The 17,348-nt window shown below is 42.4% G+C and overlaps 1 protein-coding gene across 1 annotated transcript; it reads left to right on the top strand.

The window, feature by feature from the left end:
- Positions 1–16,957, top strand: LOC143215875 (uncharacterized). The gene is made up of 4 exons (XM_076438456.1): positions 1–57; positions 298–482; positions 6,878–6,995; positions 8,211–16,957. Exons 1-4 carry the CDS (start codon positions 1–3, stop codon positions 8,442–8,444), a joined length of 594 nt encoding a protein of 197 aa, XP_076294571.1. The 3' UTR covers positions 8,445–16,957.
- Positions 16,958–17,348: the final 391 nt, after the last annotated feature.

Raw genomic sequence — 17,348 nt, 5'->3', positions numbered from 1 at the left:
ATGAGTCGGCAGGGCGCCTGCGCACGGAGCACCACGTCGGTGTTCGGTGCATGGAGGGTAACGGTGGCCCAGGGGCGGCAGTGCGGGTTCAGGGGGCGGCGAGGGCGGGTGCCTCCGTTGGAACTACCCCTTGGCGACATCCCGCAAACCATTCGAAACCTAAACTCGGCTGGTCTCGTTCCGCGTTAATTCCTCGTTCCCCTACGACGACGTTCCGGGAGTCCGTTGATCGTGACGACCGTGTGTTCCTTCGACACCGCTGACTCAACAACGATCCGGCCCGATAAAACCGTTCAGGTAAATCGATTCGACGCGACAGTGAAGAAACAAGTGAGAGAGAGAGCAAACGCAGGAACAAGAGCAGGGAACAAAGCCGAGAACAAGCTAGCTGCCGCCTGGAAATCGTCTATGAACGCCGCGACACCTCCCACGGGACTTGTTTATCGCGCGATGCTTTCTGTTACGAAGTTACCGGGACACAGGTGTGCGAGCAATCTCTCCCTGCACCACTGGCCAACACTCTCGGCCACGAGTCGATAAAATCGCTCTCGGCAAACTCTGTTCCTCTCGGTTCTGTTTCTCCCGGTTATGTTCCACGGTTCTCCGTCCCTTCAAGCTGTTCTCCTCGGCACGCGGCCGCGGGGATGCTGTGCGATCCCTGCTCTGCTCCGCTCTGCTCTGCTCGGCTTCTTCGCACAACCAGCCTTGGCCACACGGTTTCGTAATTCCTCGAGCCTTGCCCCGCGAGTCTAAGCCGACGATTGCTTTCAGCGCAGTACACACAGATCAACCGACGCGTAAGCCCGTGTATCGTGCCAGCCATCGCATTAGGGAATCACTGGGGTTTCTTTATATCATTATCCACGCTGAGCCATCGATATCGCGACACTCGAAGGCCCAGCTTCGCAGCCTTCGACATTCTTCTCCAGCACCCGAAGTCCTCGTGTATCCTTCGTGTATCCTCCTCGGTGTTTCGAGGTTATTTCGTCCTCCCCCCGATACCACCCGAACTTCCCAAGCCCCTCGTGTACTCTCGGACCCCTAAGTGCTTCGATGTCGAGATACTAATTCGGAGCTATGTCGAGCGATGTATCTTGGGAAAGAGGAACAGTTTCAGTGTGACTAATCGTATCGATTATGAACTGTGCTTTGGCTACCGTGCTTGATCAAAGAGAGGACCATCTGTTACGTCGCTGATCCAAAGAACAATGAATAATGTTGCTTGTAGTTTGTCCACTGTACTGCGGATTCTACGCGTTTATTGGCGAAAGTGAGGATTAAAGGAATTTCAGAATGTGAATGTATTGTCTTCAGCTTCCACAGACCCATACAATAAAGAAAGACATTTCTGTCGGACAGTTCTATCATTGTTCCTTGCGGCAAAGAACGTAAAAGATAAATGGTGTCCTATTTTTATCAGCCACTGTGTATACGCCTTGTAGAAGAGAAATATTCTCAGTGTTCTCAGTGGTAGCTACTGTTTAACTTGGTCATGATTGGCATGAATTAGGTCCAACCTAGGCACTGATCCAATTTCGTCATCTCCTCCCCATTTTATAGGGAGTGCCTTCCAAATCGAGACAGCACAAGTCTAGAAACTTTACTTTAAAAGTTTCTAGCTTCCCAAAGTCCTTGCGAATACTTTAGCTTCTATTTGACATTCTTTCGTCGTCCCTGTCAAGCCTACAAAACCGCAGTACCTGAAATCCTGAACTCCAGCTTCGAAACTTTTTATCTCCGAAGTCCTCGTGTATCCTTGAACCCCGAGTGCCGCAAAGTGTCTAGGACGTCGAAGATTGCGAGCCTAGCGCTAACGAATCTAGCTTAATGATCGACCTTCTTGCAGGATTCAGCGGAGACGCGTTTCCCGCGCGACCAATGACTAAATCTTTCAGTCTAACAATTTTTAGAGGAACTATAGACGCGAGATTCAATTTAGCATAAACGAGGGGTTCGAATCGAGCCTTATTTACGCAATGTATAGTCGTGTACTCAATCGAGATCTCTATAAGCTACGTCCATAGCTAGAATCGACCTAGTCGTAGGCAAACAGCAATTAGATTTAATCAGCTGCACCCTCAAAGAGTTCATTCTTGGGAATTTTGCCAAGAGAAACTTCTGCACTGGGATTTTACACGCATAATCATTGATGATTAAAGTACGTGTACGATTTGTTTCAAGCAAAAATAATAATAATTACGTGAGTTGTATATATTTTTACAAAGCACCCACGCCTTGAAACACGTTGGCATTGAGCGTCCATTTAGTACCGCAGTAATAAAATAAATTATAGTGCACGGAAGAGCTCGAGTGAAACAAATGAAATTTGTTTGGAGGACACAACATTTTTTTCCGAACAAAAGGGAATGAATAATCTTGATTATTTACAAGCCGAATTACTTGAATAAAAAGTATTTTGAGTAAGCAACTTTTTAGTGGCACCAAATGCCACTCGAGTGCCACATAAATCTACTTTATAACTAACTAAGATTTTAAATAAATCTTAAGGGGGTAGACTCGTTTGCAGGATTGCAAGGGTGCGGGATGCCCCTTCTCATTTCTCGATAATGCGAAGATGGGGTTTTTCAGAAGTCGAAAGCGCTAGATGAGAGATCGATCTAAGTCGCAATCGCCTTCGAAAGTCCTATCTTTACGTTTACGAGGAGTAGTTTGCATTATTCGGCAGCATGTAGCTGTCGCAGCTTTATGCTTCAAAATAATGCGAAGTGCGCCTTGTAAACGTAAAAATAGGACTTTTGAAGGAAAATGCGGCCTAGATTGATCTTTTACCTAGCGCTTTTGATTACTGAAAAACGCCATCCGTTACCCTTGCAATCCTGGAAACGAGTCTACCCTCTTAAGACAGAGTACTAATGAGTTATGGGTTTGGAGGTGCTCTTGTCCCAAACGAGCTCTTATTACCTGAAAGAAATTGGGCCTAACAATTTTCGTAGAGACTGCATCTATCTAGGCCAAGTTCTTGCACTACCTCCTTTTACACGAAACAACTTAGCCGTTTTTTAGAGGCTTATAACTGCACTGGAGGCAGATGGAGAGATGTAATTTCGTACACTTGTTAAATGCTATCGTGTCTCAATAATGACAAAACATTAATCTTCCAACATTAGTAGGTTCCGAGATATAGCACCTCAAAAATCGCTAAATTTGTCACTGACGGACTGACTGGCAGATCATTGTTACGTTTTAAACCAATGGCCATAAAAGCTTTTCTTTATACATTTCTTTATACATAGAAAGTATGTTTTTCAAAAGATTATCTTATAATTATAATCAGTGTTTTCTTTCCCTTGTTAAATACCTATTATATTCATTTATTATATATTTTCAGACGCAATTCTCTTAAAAATGATCCAAACCCGGATCGAAACGTTGAGAGGTTAATTTTTGCAAATTTGCTTTGTTTGTATTAGGTTGTCCCAAAAGTTTCTTCCGGAATGTGATCCTTTAATATTGCTAAATAAATATTAGGTTGTCCCAAAAGTTGGTTTTCGATGCATGCACATAATGCAAATTCATATTAAGAAGTACTAAAAAATATTAACATAAACATTATCGTATTGTTTGTATTTATTTAGCGACATTAAAGGAACACATTCCGGAAGGAACTTTTGGGACAACCTAATACTATTGATCGAAACCGTGCGCCGCGAGCATATATTACTTTTTATCAAATATTTACGATCGAGAAATAACAAAACAATTGCCATAAAAGGTGTTAGGTAGCGGCCAAGTTGGAATAATTTAGCCCTCCATGTAACTCTTTAAAAATTAAATAGCGTTCTCTTAAATTAAGTTTTACAAACACTTTTTCAGTATTGCAAGAGGTATTTCTGAGCTAACGAACTTGCCGTATTTTGTTTGATCTCACAACTTTTCACGGCCATAGGAACTTGGCTCCTGTGTACAGGATGTTTTTGTTGGGATTGAATTTAGCACAAATAAGAGATTCGAGTCGAAACACCTGAAAGGAATTGCGTCTGACAATTTACGTAGAAACTGCTCTATTAAATTGAGCACAAACAAGGGATTCACATTGAAACTTCTTTACACATTGTGTATAATGGCGCAGTGAATCACTACTATGATAAGCTAGGTACGCCGATAGGATCGACCAGTCGTGGATAAACAGCGTCTAGACCTAGAGAACAGCATTCTGAAAGGGTTAATGTGCATTGGTCGGCTGGTAACGAGCAGGCTCTCTTTTCCCATGGTCTAAGGTCGGACCGATTACCGCGAACGATGATGGATACGAGTCTGACCGGGCACGGGCACGCTCCACTTGACGCGATAAGTCAAAGTCAGAGCCTCGAGGGCGCGGAAAACTGGCTGGCGTGTGTCTCGGGCACTCTCGCGAGGAGGCGTCGCGACGCTACGAAACGTTTCGACGGCCCGGGAGAGTGTGGCATAGAATTATGCAACCGAAGACGTCGACGATGACGACATTGTCGTCGGGAACATTGCCCCGGCGTGACACGTACGCGTGCCCCGCCGACGAGAAACGTGCTCTTAATGATTCTTAACGATGAGCCGGTTTTCCATCGCACGCCTGCTTCTCGCGCGCTCGCTCGCTCGCTCTCGGGACACTATCCTCCGCAGCACGATCGATTATTCCCTTCCGACCGGGGTTACTCGACTGTTTACAAGCGATATTCGACGAATCGAATGGCCAGCGAGGGGAGCATGCACGTTTTCGGGCGAGGAGCACGACGCCGCCAGCAGGCCGTCGCTTCTTTTCCTCGTTTCGTTTATCGTTCCGCAGCTTGGCAGTTGGCACGGGGATCCTACGAAAATGTAGAAAGTAGGCCTGTGCCCTAAAAATTCAGTCGAGAAACGTTTCCTCGCTTCCTTTGGCAGATCTTCTTTGAAGCTCCTCGTTTCCTAGGAGAAGACAGCTTCTTGTATTTATTGCACGCCTTTGTGTTCTCTAATTATACCGACGACAGACTAAATCGAATTTTATTCGAGTTTAAACGAAGCGAGTAAACAGTAGAGACATATTTAAAGAAATAAAAAGACGAAATCTGTGTCAAAATCAAAGAACTTTCGATAGAAATGAGGTGGAGCGATGAAATTTTTTTTAAATAAAAGCTGAAACTTTGCAGAATATGGGATAATTATGGAGATTGTGGTGCGAACGTTTTTTAACCTTGAAAGAATTCGTTAAACTTGCACAACTTCAAGAAAATTGTGGTTTTTCCAATACCACGCGAGGAAAAATGTTTTTTTTAACATGCGACACATTATTTCTCGTAGATTTTTTTCACGCCGACTTCAAATCTGATTTCAAAATTTGTCTACGACCTCAGGATATTGCAAAATCGATTTCTTGTAATTCTACATGTTTAACGAATTTTCTCAAGGTTAAAAAACGTTCGTACCATAATCTCCCCATTTTTCCCATATTCTGTAAAGTTTCAGCTTTAATTTTAAAAAAATTTCATCGCTCTATCTCATTTCTATCGAAAGTTCTTTGATTTTTATACAGATTTCATCGGTTTGGCCCACTGTGCGCCGTCGAGGATCGACACTCTTCGACTGTTTAGATTTTTAGATTAAGATAATCGCGTTTTCTTTTAACGAAGACGAGACAGTCGAGAAAAGCGCACGTGAGTGAACTTTGGCCTGCAAAGTGCGGTCAATCGCGTTTTGTGCACGACTGTTTTATGTTCTTTCTTTACTTTTAAATACATACATATACTGTTTTATTCGTTTCTCCCGCGCGTAGTCCGTTATTTTTTATCTATTTTTCCTATTTTATTAAATTTTATTCCGTGCAACCCTCGGCGATACCCTGAAGAAACTCCGCGTTGCTTTTTGTAAGTATCATTGGTAGACTGCGCGTCTCCATGTAAAATCAAAATTGTATCGGTTGCAGGAGACAGTGGCTAATAACAAACTTGTTTCGAGACGAAGAAGTTGCAATTATACCGACAACAAACTAAATAGAATTTGATTCCAGTTTGAAGGAAGCGAGTAAACAGTGGAGATATTTAAAGAAATCAAAAATACTGTCGTATCGTGTACTGTTACGTATGGAAGACCACATTCTGCTACCTTATCAGTCTTGTGACTGTTGCGTCACCCATCAATTGCACAATACCCTTGTCAATCGAATTGCGTTACTCGAAAACGCCATGACTCATTCCACGAATCGTCGCTCCACCCTTGTTCACAGTTAATTACAAAAACTTTCGTGTCTCGTAGTCGCGTCGCGTGAAATTGAAGTGGTAAATACACGTGTCTGCGCTGGACACCCAAACTTTGTTACCTAACGTATGTATGTTGCACAAAGATCCGCAGTCTAGTTCATGAAGTTTTATTTATTTATTGCTTAAACCGAGTGGTTCATATAGCAAGTACAATATTGTTACATTTGGCTTACATTAAATAAGTTTACACTGTTTCTAAATTCTAACGGAACATTGTTCGAGGAAATTATAAATTATTTTCAGACCTTCTATATCAGATTTACATAAGGAGGAACTAATACAAACAGGGAAAGCTTTGTTTCTAATGTATTACGTTCGTTTCGCGAAGTTCTAGTTGCTGTTGAAGGATCTATTAAAGAATCCACGAGCCACAGACCTCCAAAAATGATGGAGCGATCGGTGGACGATGTGTTAATTAATCAGGTCAATGTTCGAACCCGATCGCGAGCTATGCCAACAATGCCAACTGCCGAGCTGCCGGCGATAGGTTGCCGAGTCGTTTTCGGAAATTCGCGAGGGTAGTAAAAAGCTGTCCCGTCGAAACGCTTTGCGAGCCGTGCAGAGTCACGTGTTTCACGGGAGGCGTGGACGGGCCGGCTGGGGTTCGAAAGTCCGTGCCACTCACACAATGATCTCCCGGTAATTAGTTTCAGTATGGAGTGCCCCGAGGCGATGGATCGAGGCCGGAACTTTCGTCTGCTCGCCGAGGAGGAGTTGCCTGAGCTCTTGGACTTCCTCGCCGACCACTTGCCCGAATCCTTAAAGGTGCGTTCAATTACACTAAAAAAATGAAAATCGTCGCGTCGCCGAGATGCTTGTGTCCCTTTAATTCCGCGACTCCGAAATCTCCCGGCGTATCGTCGAACCACGTCCTAATTAACCCTTTAAGCTCCTGACGCCGCTCTCGAGCACCACTCGCTTTTAACCGGTCGCCTGAAAATGCTTAGAACACGGCTAGAACCTACGATCGCCGCTTCTTTGAAGCCTGCCGACATGCGACGCGATACCAACGCTCTGGATACCGTATTTATGCGAAAGAGGCTGTCCTTTGTCGATCCACGTGTTAGGTTGCTCCCCGACGGCTTCAAACGCAGAATTTTGATACATTCTTTTAATCATTCGCGCAGTCGTCCTCTACAGCTTCTGCTTCGTTCGAAGCTCTTAATCCTTCCGCATCAAACTCGCTGAACGATCTACTTGATCTTGTCTCCGTAGAAAATCTGCTTGAAAGAAGAAAAACGTTTTTATTTGGCTCCTGTGTCCTGCAACCAATGCAAACATTTTTATCTCGCATAAGAAACTTTAAAGCAGGTGCAAATTTTACGATTTTCGGAATATTCTTCGCCAGTTTCCAGGTGTCCGGGCAGAAGCAAACTGGTTAGAACATAGCGACACCGTAATTCAAGCTTCAAAGGTTAACTATATTTCAATGGCGAACCTCGATATCCTCTGCAAACCCGATTCGTCTCGTTGCGCGAGTAAATTAGCCTCCGCGGAGCCAGCAAACGATCCCCAATTCTCCCACCTCGATCCTTTTCTCGCCGTTAAGAGCCCTGCGATCGATAGGAGGGGGGCATTTTAATCAAAGAGCTTGTAGTTTCTTTGCTGGTGCGACGGGAATGCCTCGGAGTCATGCTAGACGAGGTCTTCGTAGCCAGGGGTAATGGGAATCTACGGTATTTTGTCGAACAGCTAGCCTAATAATGGCGCAGGCTCCATTGTACAACACAGTTTACGCTATTCTACCAGTTTCGAACACGAGAGGCTTCAGGTTTATTAATATAAATTCATTTCGGAGGCTTTGAACGCTGAGGGTTGATACTGGAAGACCTAGCGCATAATATCAGACGATTGCATCAGTTCGTGCCCGATTTGAAAATAAAATTCATCGATCAAATTTTAAAGAGCACAACTTTGTTAATCAATTACATGCATAGTCACCGTTCTTGTCTAATTGTAGAATATATTTCTTTTTTACAGTTTGCGACATCTATCAAAGTCAGGCACGAACTTGCGCAATCATCTAATAAAAATGGCTGTGGTAATTTTTGCGAATTTCAAAAGACTGTTTTAGGAAGGATCTTGTGCAAAATAAAAATTGTTGACATCAGTGTAAGGATGTGGTACCCAGCAGAAATTTCTTTCCTTTTAAATTCTTTCACAATCTTTGTACTCTTTCATATTACTCTTCGAAAGTACGCAAGCATTTTCTAGAAATAAATGAAATCTTTCGTTCAACTTGTGGCTTCAGCGTTAATGTCGCGAGGTTAAGGTCCCTAGCAGCTCGCCACGAGGCGACCAAGCGAGCAGAAGGAATTTAATACGTACAAAAGGCAACACCTGCTCGCGTTGCTGGCGCCTACCTCCTCTAAATCATCGGCGCGCAGCCTGAGGCCTTGAAGATACCTCGCGTTCCACTCAATAACTAGCCGTTCTAAACTTGGAGCAGAAGCGACGGTCTCTCTGCGAAATCTTAGGCTGTTCTTCGATTTTTTGACGTCTTTAGGGCGCCCGAACGAAAATCACCAACCCTGTCGCGACACGCCCGAAGACGAAGAACGTTCGTCGCAATACCAACTGCGGCTACTGGGGATTGCACAAAAGTTTAGGGTTGCGCGAAGACAAACACCAGTTGGCTGTGCTAACTGTGCTCTGGGGTGTTCTGGAAAGTTCTGGCTATCTCCGTCCGGGGGATTGAATGGCGCCGCGACGATACCGCACCTTTCAACCCTCTGACGAAGGTTGCCGCGAGTTAGCAAAATCATGCAGTCTGAATAGTTGAATGAGAATCGCTTGGTTTTTGTCGGCACGGTTAAGCTGGATGGTTGAGGATCTCATCAATTAGTCATCGGCGCTAATCGATACCTAAAAAGGATGCTATGTACGTCATTGTAGACGTATCTGTGACGGAGCGGAGCTATCCACGCAGCTTGAGCACCTTGAATATTCCCCGTTACTGGTAATAGTATAAAAAAATGTTTTATGCATAAGGTACATGGTACAGAGGGGGAAATATCGTGACGTAAACATGTTTTTCTTCGATGATTTCGTTTTTTAATCAGCGATTGACGATTAACTTCATCAATCGATTGAATCAATCGTCGATTTTTCGGTGATTTCTTTTTTAAATCAACGGTTGACGATTAACTTCATCAATCGATTGAATCAATCGTCGATTTTTCGGTGATTTCTTTTTTAAATCAACGATTGACGATTAACTTCATCAATCGATTGATCCAATCGTCGAATTTTTCGTTGATTTCTTCTTTTAATCGTACACATCAATCAATCATGATTAAAATTTCAATCGATTAATGCCCAACTCTGGCGAGGGAGCGATCGAATGATCGAAGTAAAAATTGCTGGTAAAACAGCGAGGTTTTTTCCGGGTGTTTGGCGTCGAGTGCCGAGAGGACGAGCAAACAAACGCGCGCAGAGGAGAACGGCAGCGATGACAAACAACGGGAGCGGCGTGTTGGCAGACGATAGGGAACATTCGACGGTGAAACGCAGTAGGCTTTCCGATCGTCGTGAAAATAAACGCCCACGCGCTCCTCGTCGCGGAACGCCTCGGTGAAAGCGATAAAAAGCATCAGCTGTTACGCGGATCGTTGCGCGGGTGTCGCTACGGAACACTTTGCGATCGTGTAATCGTAATCGGTGCACGCGAGCACAGGTAAACACCCGATCCGACCGTTTGATCGGGAAAAAGGCTCGCAATTCGACTGGAAACCCGGTCCAGCCATCTGTAGTGTCGTGCTCTGCGAAAAAAAAGAGAGAATGGATTCTCTCCGGTGGATTTTACGACGGGACGACCAAATATCGCGGGATTCCCTGCACCAGCTGCGACCTTGACACTAACCTAGCGCAACGACCGACACTAAGACCGGGTTACAGCGGAAATGCCGTGCGAGGATCGCCTCGTACGACCGTAATCTTATCCCGTCGATGCGCGGTCCTGTCCCTCAGGAATACCACAGGACCGCCACCCTCGATTTTTCCCCGGTTCCGTGAAACTTTCATAACGAGAGTCAGAAGTTGTCCTCCTGGTCTACTTCAAGGTTCCTGCTCCGTAGGAATCGCTAATCAAGGATAAATTTCTACGCTTTTTCCCTCGGAACTCGGACAGCTTTAATATTTCATCGAGCACTAATTTTGAAAGAGATTTCTTATATGAGTTCACATTTTTTGAGATGTCTCGGCAACTGTAGGTTACAGGAGAGGAAATTTTCTTCTCAGACTAGGTGCTGTATTTTTTCTTTGTTGGGCATCGTCTTTATTGAAACGGCGATACCGTCCTGAAAGGGATTGACACATTTTTCGAGATATCTCGGGAGCTAGAGAACGCACGGGAGGAATTTTCTTTTCAGACTGTGCGTTCTCCAATGAACAAACAGGGGCGGATCTTTATCTTATCTAGACAGCGGGACAATGTTTTGTCTGAGTTGCAACTGGGGTGAAATAGAAATTGATTTCCTTTCTTAACACATTATCTATCATCTCGTAATTTTTTCATCGGCAAAAGGAGATTTTTGAATCCGCTGTCTTCCGAATTTCGAACCAGATTCGACTCCGCGGTTTCTAGCGGATAATTAAAAATTACGTCATCTAACGAAGGCACGCGGTCGCTCGATAATTGTCTCCGTAATCTACGCACGCAGCGTCCTCGTATTATCTCGCCAGATCTATCGCAGCTATTGTTCCACGAGATTACTCAAGGCAATGCGCAGATGGCTCTGCCTATCGGACGGTCCCCTGACGTAGGCTTTCCTTACAAACATCTGCTGACCTGCTTGTACCGTAAGCATCACTCGGGGATCATTTAGAAACTATACTCGGGGGGATTGCGATTCAATTTGAACCTCCACGAAATTCATTTTTATTCACACTTTCCTCATAGGCGAATTACGTACATTAGAGATATGCATTTCAGTAGAGGCGGATTCAGTTTAGCAGAGATTATGCGAATGCTTAGCAAATGCTATGCATAACCAGACACCTGTTGTGTGCGGAGATAATGCGAAGCTTAACGTCATTTCTCCTTGCATAGATTAGAATGAACGTCTTCCGTCGATTTAGAGTCTGTTTAGGAACTTTTTATGAATGGCGACATCGAAGGGCTAGGTCCAATATTAACACTTAAATTTTTGACTAGACTTGAAATTAATTGTTACTACAATCTATTAAGTGAACCAAATTTTATTAAGACCCACAAGATGTAAGAATGGTACAAGAATTATTGTTTATGATAAACTTTGTCCCTTAAATTCTCGTATCATCGAATACAACTTTATTTTGTGCGACTTTAATGGGCATTGGCGTGGCATTCAACCAGAGGTGGGCATTATTTGGCGAAACAAATATTTCAAATACTATTTAATATTTTAGATTTTATTTTGATTAAAGAAAATAGTATTTTAAATAAGATTTCGAAAATAAAATATATATATTTATATTTTAACAATCTGAACCTCAAATTAAATATTCCTATTTCTACAATTTGATCCAGAAAATAAAATATCTCTATTTTAACAATCTGAAACACAAAATAAAATATTTTACTTTTTGCATTGTTCTAATACTCTGAGAAACCGCATAGACATGCGGTTATCGTTAAGAAACGATTTACTCATAAATGTACTAAATTCGAACCATTATTTTCAGCAATAATATTTAATATTAAAATTAAAAATAAATACAAATATTTGCAATATATTCTTCAAATAAAATACTATTTTCAAAAATTATTGCCTCACTCAAATAAATGATTTTATTTTCAAGAAAATTACTACATCAAATAAAATATTATTTTCAAAGTTGCACGCATACTTTAAAATAAATAGGATTATTTATTATTGACTATTTAAAATACTATTTTCCCCAGCTCTGCACTCAACGTGTTATAATAGGCTTTCGGTAGATAAAGTGTAAATTTCGAATTGTTTGAATAGGTCCTTCGAATAACGAATACAAATTTTGTATCTTCTATTCGTTATTCGAAATTTGTATTTAAATACAATTAAAGACAATGTATTTAAATACAGTTTTTGCCCAACACTGATTTCGAATAACGTTCAAAAATATGCAAAAGCGAATTGCTACGTGTTTCACGCAGATCCAATCCAGCAAAGCTTAATTAGCGAGCAATGATGTTAAGGTCGGAATCCAACTCGTTCAATGGACAAGTAACGTGACCGGAGCTATTCCGTTTTGCAATCACCAGCAGTAACTTGTTCGACAACGGGTCGCGAAGTGCAGAATCGTGCGATCCGATCGACTGTATCGGTATAGGTACTTAATGAACGTGGCCCGGTATCGCGGAAATTATCGCCAGTTTTCCAGAGTTTCGATCGCGTCGTTCTCTCGGTTGCTCGGCGATAACGATATTACACAAGCGACGTGTTTGTCTCACAACGTTTTAGTCTAATTATCGATCACGCTGTCCTAGCCAACCACCCACGCGCGTCACTACGGCAAACGAAGCCTGAACCTTTCCGCGCGACGAAAATCACCGCGATACACACACTGCACGATGTGTACAAGCACATATGTGCCGGACACCTGTTAACGCGAATGACACACACGCACCGGCGTGCGATAATCGGTCACCGAGCATGCTTTACGAGAGAGAAAGTTGCGATAAACCTCTGCCTACCTGTGTGCCTCTCGTCACGACCCGCTTCACATCGATGAAAAGATTCATGCCCCGCCACTCTCTTTCCTCGTCGCCGTTCGTTCGCCCATTACAGCCACCTTGTAAACACGCGATATCAACTTTAAAGTTCAGAGATACAGGCGAATCCGCGAAACTTTTCATCTACCTCTCCGCTGGCCCGACACTTTCCGAATTGTTTCGCAGCCAGCTCGACACATATGTGTTCCTCTCGGGAGCGGAGTGTGCGTCCAGGTCTTGGATTTTCTATTTTCAATTTGTCCGTAGAAAAATTTCTGCTTCCAATTCGTCCGTGGAAAAATTGCTACAGATTTTTGTACTCATAGTTCACCATTAATTTCTATTCTTAATTTATCTGTAGAAAAATTTCTACTTCCAATTCGCCTGTGGAAAGATTGGTACAAGTTTCTACTTACAGTTTACCATTAATTTCTATTTTGAATTTATCCGTAGAAAAATTTCTGCTTTCAATTCGTCCGTGGAAAAATTGCTACAGATTTCGACTCATAGTTCACTATTAATTTCTATTCTGAAGTTGTAGAAAAATTTCTACTTCCAATTCGTCTGTGGAAAGATTGGCACAAATTTCTACTTACAGTTTACCATTAATTTCTATTCTTAATTTATCCGTAGGAAAATTTCTGCTTTCAAATCGTTTGTGGAAAAATTGCTACAGATTTTCCTCATAGTTCACTATTAATTTCTATTCTCAACTTGTTTGTAGAAAAACTTCTGCTTTCAAATCGTTTGTGGAAAAATTGCTACAGATTTTCCTCATAGTTCACCATTAATTTCTATTCTTAATTTATCCGTAGAGAAATTTCTACTTCCAATTCGCCTGTGGAAAGATTGCTACAGATTTCTACTTACAGTGTATCATTAGAAAAATTGCTAAACTTTTACTTTCTCGAACGATTACACAGATCCACTATCGAGGCACACGCACGCGTATGGACACGAGGGTTAGTTGAAGATTATTCGTGCAATTTCCGAAGAACGTATGAGGGTTAATAGGACACTCGACAATGCCGATGGTCATTTCGAAAGATATTGCGCAGGTAGCGATGCGTCGTTGCTGAAATTTCATGCATCAAAGGCTATCGGTTGCGCAACAGCAATAACTGTGGTTGCTGCCGGTACCATTATGATTTCGGTATCGCTTTACGCCGGTTCCGCAACTGCGATCGATACTCGGAATAGTCGAGCATCTAATTCAGGAATAATATTCTCAGATTTCTTCATTGATCCACCAACGCGTACTATATCACAGTGTGACTATTCTAGAGGTGAATACGGACAACTATGAATCTCCGTAAATTCTAAAAAATTGCAAATGGGTTAAATGTGCGCGTTTACATATTTTAATATTCGTGAATTAATAGGTTGTTGCATATGAAACGTTTGATTTCTGACAGTAACGTTAAAGAGACCCACTTTCTACAAAAAAACTTATTTAAAATTCTTAATGGAAGACTCAAATTTTTATTCGGTTTATAAAACTGAATATCTAGACACAAACTATAGTACCTTAATATATAAAAAATTTTATAATTTCGGCGCAGGGTTCGATCATTTATAGAAAACCAGCAAATGTGCAATTAATTAAACATGCTTCTCGACGTTTCGATCCTTATGTGGATCATTCTCAGAGAGACATTTTTTGCGCCTGAAAAATAATATATCTATAATATAATTTGAACAAATATTGTAACACAGCCGTGTAAATCCAACGGGAAAAAAGAAAAATATAAAACACATACTTGCTGTGACAACAGAGACAACATTTAAACGAATATTAAAGAGTTACAAATAACCGGACTTTAATTAATTGCACATTTGCGCTGAACCCTGCGCCGAAGTCATAAAATTTATTACATATTTAATTTTTGATCGTGAAGAATTCACCTTTATAGTACTTTAAAGTGGTATTACAATAAACCTGCAGATTACAAAATGGGATTCCCAGATCAAAGAACATTCCACATGCGCTAGCCTAATGCAAATACAATCTTGAGTACACAGTCGACGTTGATCCGACCATCGATATAAGAATTGATATTTGCGGAAGGATCAAACACATGCAAATGCGAGTGGCAGAGAGCCCAGCGTTCCCGTCCATTCATTTCGATTTAGAATCTGAGTAGAAAGTGGCGCGAAGCCGATTGCAGTAGGACTCCGGGGCTCTGTCGTCCATTTATCTCTATCTCTCTTTCGCCTTTCACTCTCGGCCCGGAGAATTATCGATCTAAAAGAGCTTTGTTTCCTGCTCGTCGAGCGGGCAGAGCGGTGTGGGACTGCCGGTGTTACGACTGCCGGCCACGCCACCTTGATTCCGGTACCGATGCACAAGGTGTACGGGAGTCAAGGCCACGGTCGCGTTTCCGTGATCGTGGCACGGCTACGATCTCGTAATCTTGCGCCGTAATATTGTCGCAGTGATCCAGTCCATCGGAATTGGATCCTGGGATTCCATTCCTTCGGCAGACCGCGAAAGCCGATCGCTGCTTTGTCTAGCTATCTTCACGGCTCGGTGAATCGGCTTCTCTTGCGGATGGGAAAAGTATTAGCCTGAATCGAAGCCTGCCATGCTTCTGGATCGACCCTGGATCGATGTACATGCTCCGAAGAATGTTTCTGAAAGAGGCATTTTTAACCCTTTGCACTCGGACCTATTTTAACTGGAAAATTAAACATTGCTTTCGACCTAGACTAATTTCATTCTGTATTAATTCTTTTCTTTGTATGAACATGCAATTGATATAATACCTCACATAGTACTTGAGTGTTTAGCAATTGATTAGATACTAACATATTTAGTAATGTAAATAATATTTTGAATAATGGCGCAGCAATTTTTAATGGCGCCTCAGAGTCGCCGCTCGAGTGCTAAGGGTTAAATAACTGATGTTATTATCCTCTAGTGCATGGCTCAGACATTTCCTCTAAGAATTCTTCCTCGCATAAATTGTGTAATGCTATCGTTAGACTGCGGATCTTTATACAAAATGAAAATGTTCTGCATCGATTGTAGGAACCAGGAATAAAATAAAAATTGGTTTCATCCCTTAATTAAATTTTTCTAATCCTTTACTGTTTTATATCGCACCCAACCAGAGTTTCTTCATGAACGCATAAAGATCTGCAGTCTACATTTCATAAAATTACTGCTGGTAGAGCAAGAATTCATCGAGGAGTTCAAAGATAATTTATCGAAGGTTAAAAGCAGTGTACGTGAATTGAATTTATAAGTTTTCTAACCTTAAAGAATATACATACATATACGCACTTTCTTAAGACATTGTAAACGAAAACGGTCCGAAGTAAAATCAGCTGCGCGTTAATATTCATGTTAAAAAACGCAACCCGGCAATAAGGGGCAATATTGTGGCGTAATTGCCAACCGGAAGGCGAAATTATTAAAATTTCAAGAAGCAGGTGTATTTACGATGCGCGCCGTCCGAGTTCGAGCTGGTATTAGTAGTTTCCGTTTCGCCTACCAGGTTCCACGTTCGAAATCGTGCGTGTTTGCACAAAAAAGAGAAAAAAAGGTTGTGTGTGTTTCGCCCTGTGGCTGTATACCCGACAGGAATTTCCTTTATCAGGCGCCATTCCTCGGTCGTTTCGATTACGTCGGCATTCCCGCCGAAGGCTGTAATGTCTGACCAGCACGAAATGATTGCGCATAAAGCCCGCACCGTTTATCCCAGCGTAAAGCTGGTGTACTCGGCGAGAGAAGTCAGGGTCAAGGACGTGTCCAGACGACGACGACGGGCACACGTGATGCCATGTCGGTTTTTCGAATCCGCATTTGAATCGATGCTTCCTGCACGTCCGCCCGTCGCCTACGGTATAGAGGATGCTTAACGAGCTGCGGCTGAAGCTCGACGACGATTCGAGGAGCTTTGACGAACCGCTGTCATGATCGCGTGTACCTCTTCATCTCTTCTAGCTGCAAGTTCCCTTTCACATGGTCGTCCTTCTTCATCTGTCCCTTCGCGCGTGGCAGCTGGCCAAAGTCGTGAACCGACCTCCAAAAGCAGAAAATTACTCGATTCGATCCCTATGTCTCTGTGTCTGCAAGAGAAAACGCTGCATGTCACAATTTCAACAAATTTGATCTTTTGCATTAATTGGGGTTCGTGGAATAGGACTTACAGTAGCGGACAAAAGTTTGAGACCGCTCTAAAGAAGACGACAACTTTTTTAATAATATTGTACTATACGATTTGAATTTTTGGAAAGCTAGAGCAATTAGTTTACTAAAGGATGTGAAAAGAAATTTCTTCAAAAATTGCAATTGATCGGAATTGTTGAAAAAATACTAAAAGCTACCCATTTTTGTCATAAATGCATAAAATCCGCAGTCCAGCGATCGCAACTTTAAACGGCAATATCTCGAAAGTGAAAGTATGTGACACAACCACAGATGTATGAACTTCGAGAGT

The sequence above is a fragment of the Lasioglossum baleicum genome, chromosome 14 (assembly GCF_051020765.1).
Source record: "Lasioglossum baleicum chromosome 14, iyLasBale1, whole genome shotgun sequence".
Taxonomy (NCBI): Eukaryota; Metazoa; Arthropoda; class Insecta; order Hymenoptera; family Halictidae; genus Lasioglossum; species Lasioglossum baleicum.
Note: the sequence above shows the minus strand (reverse complement) of the source record. Positions and strands in the feature narration are given on the sequence as shown.

Bases quoted from the DNA above. Each gene is read 5' to 3' on its own strand.
- LOC143215875 (XM_076438456.1), top strand. From the start codon at position 1: ATGAGTCGGCAGGGCGCCTGCGCACGGAGCACCACGTCGGTGTTCGGT. The intron at 58-297 runs GTAACGGTGGCC...AAAACCGTTCAG, and splicing joins CGGTGTTCGGTGCATGGAGG to GTAAATCGATTCGACGCGAC. The intron at 483-6,877 runs GTGTGCGAGCAA...CCCGGTAATTAG, and splicing joins ACGAAGTTACCGGGACACAG to TTTCAGTATGGAGTGCCCCG.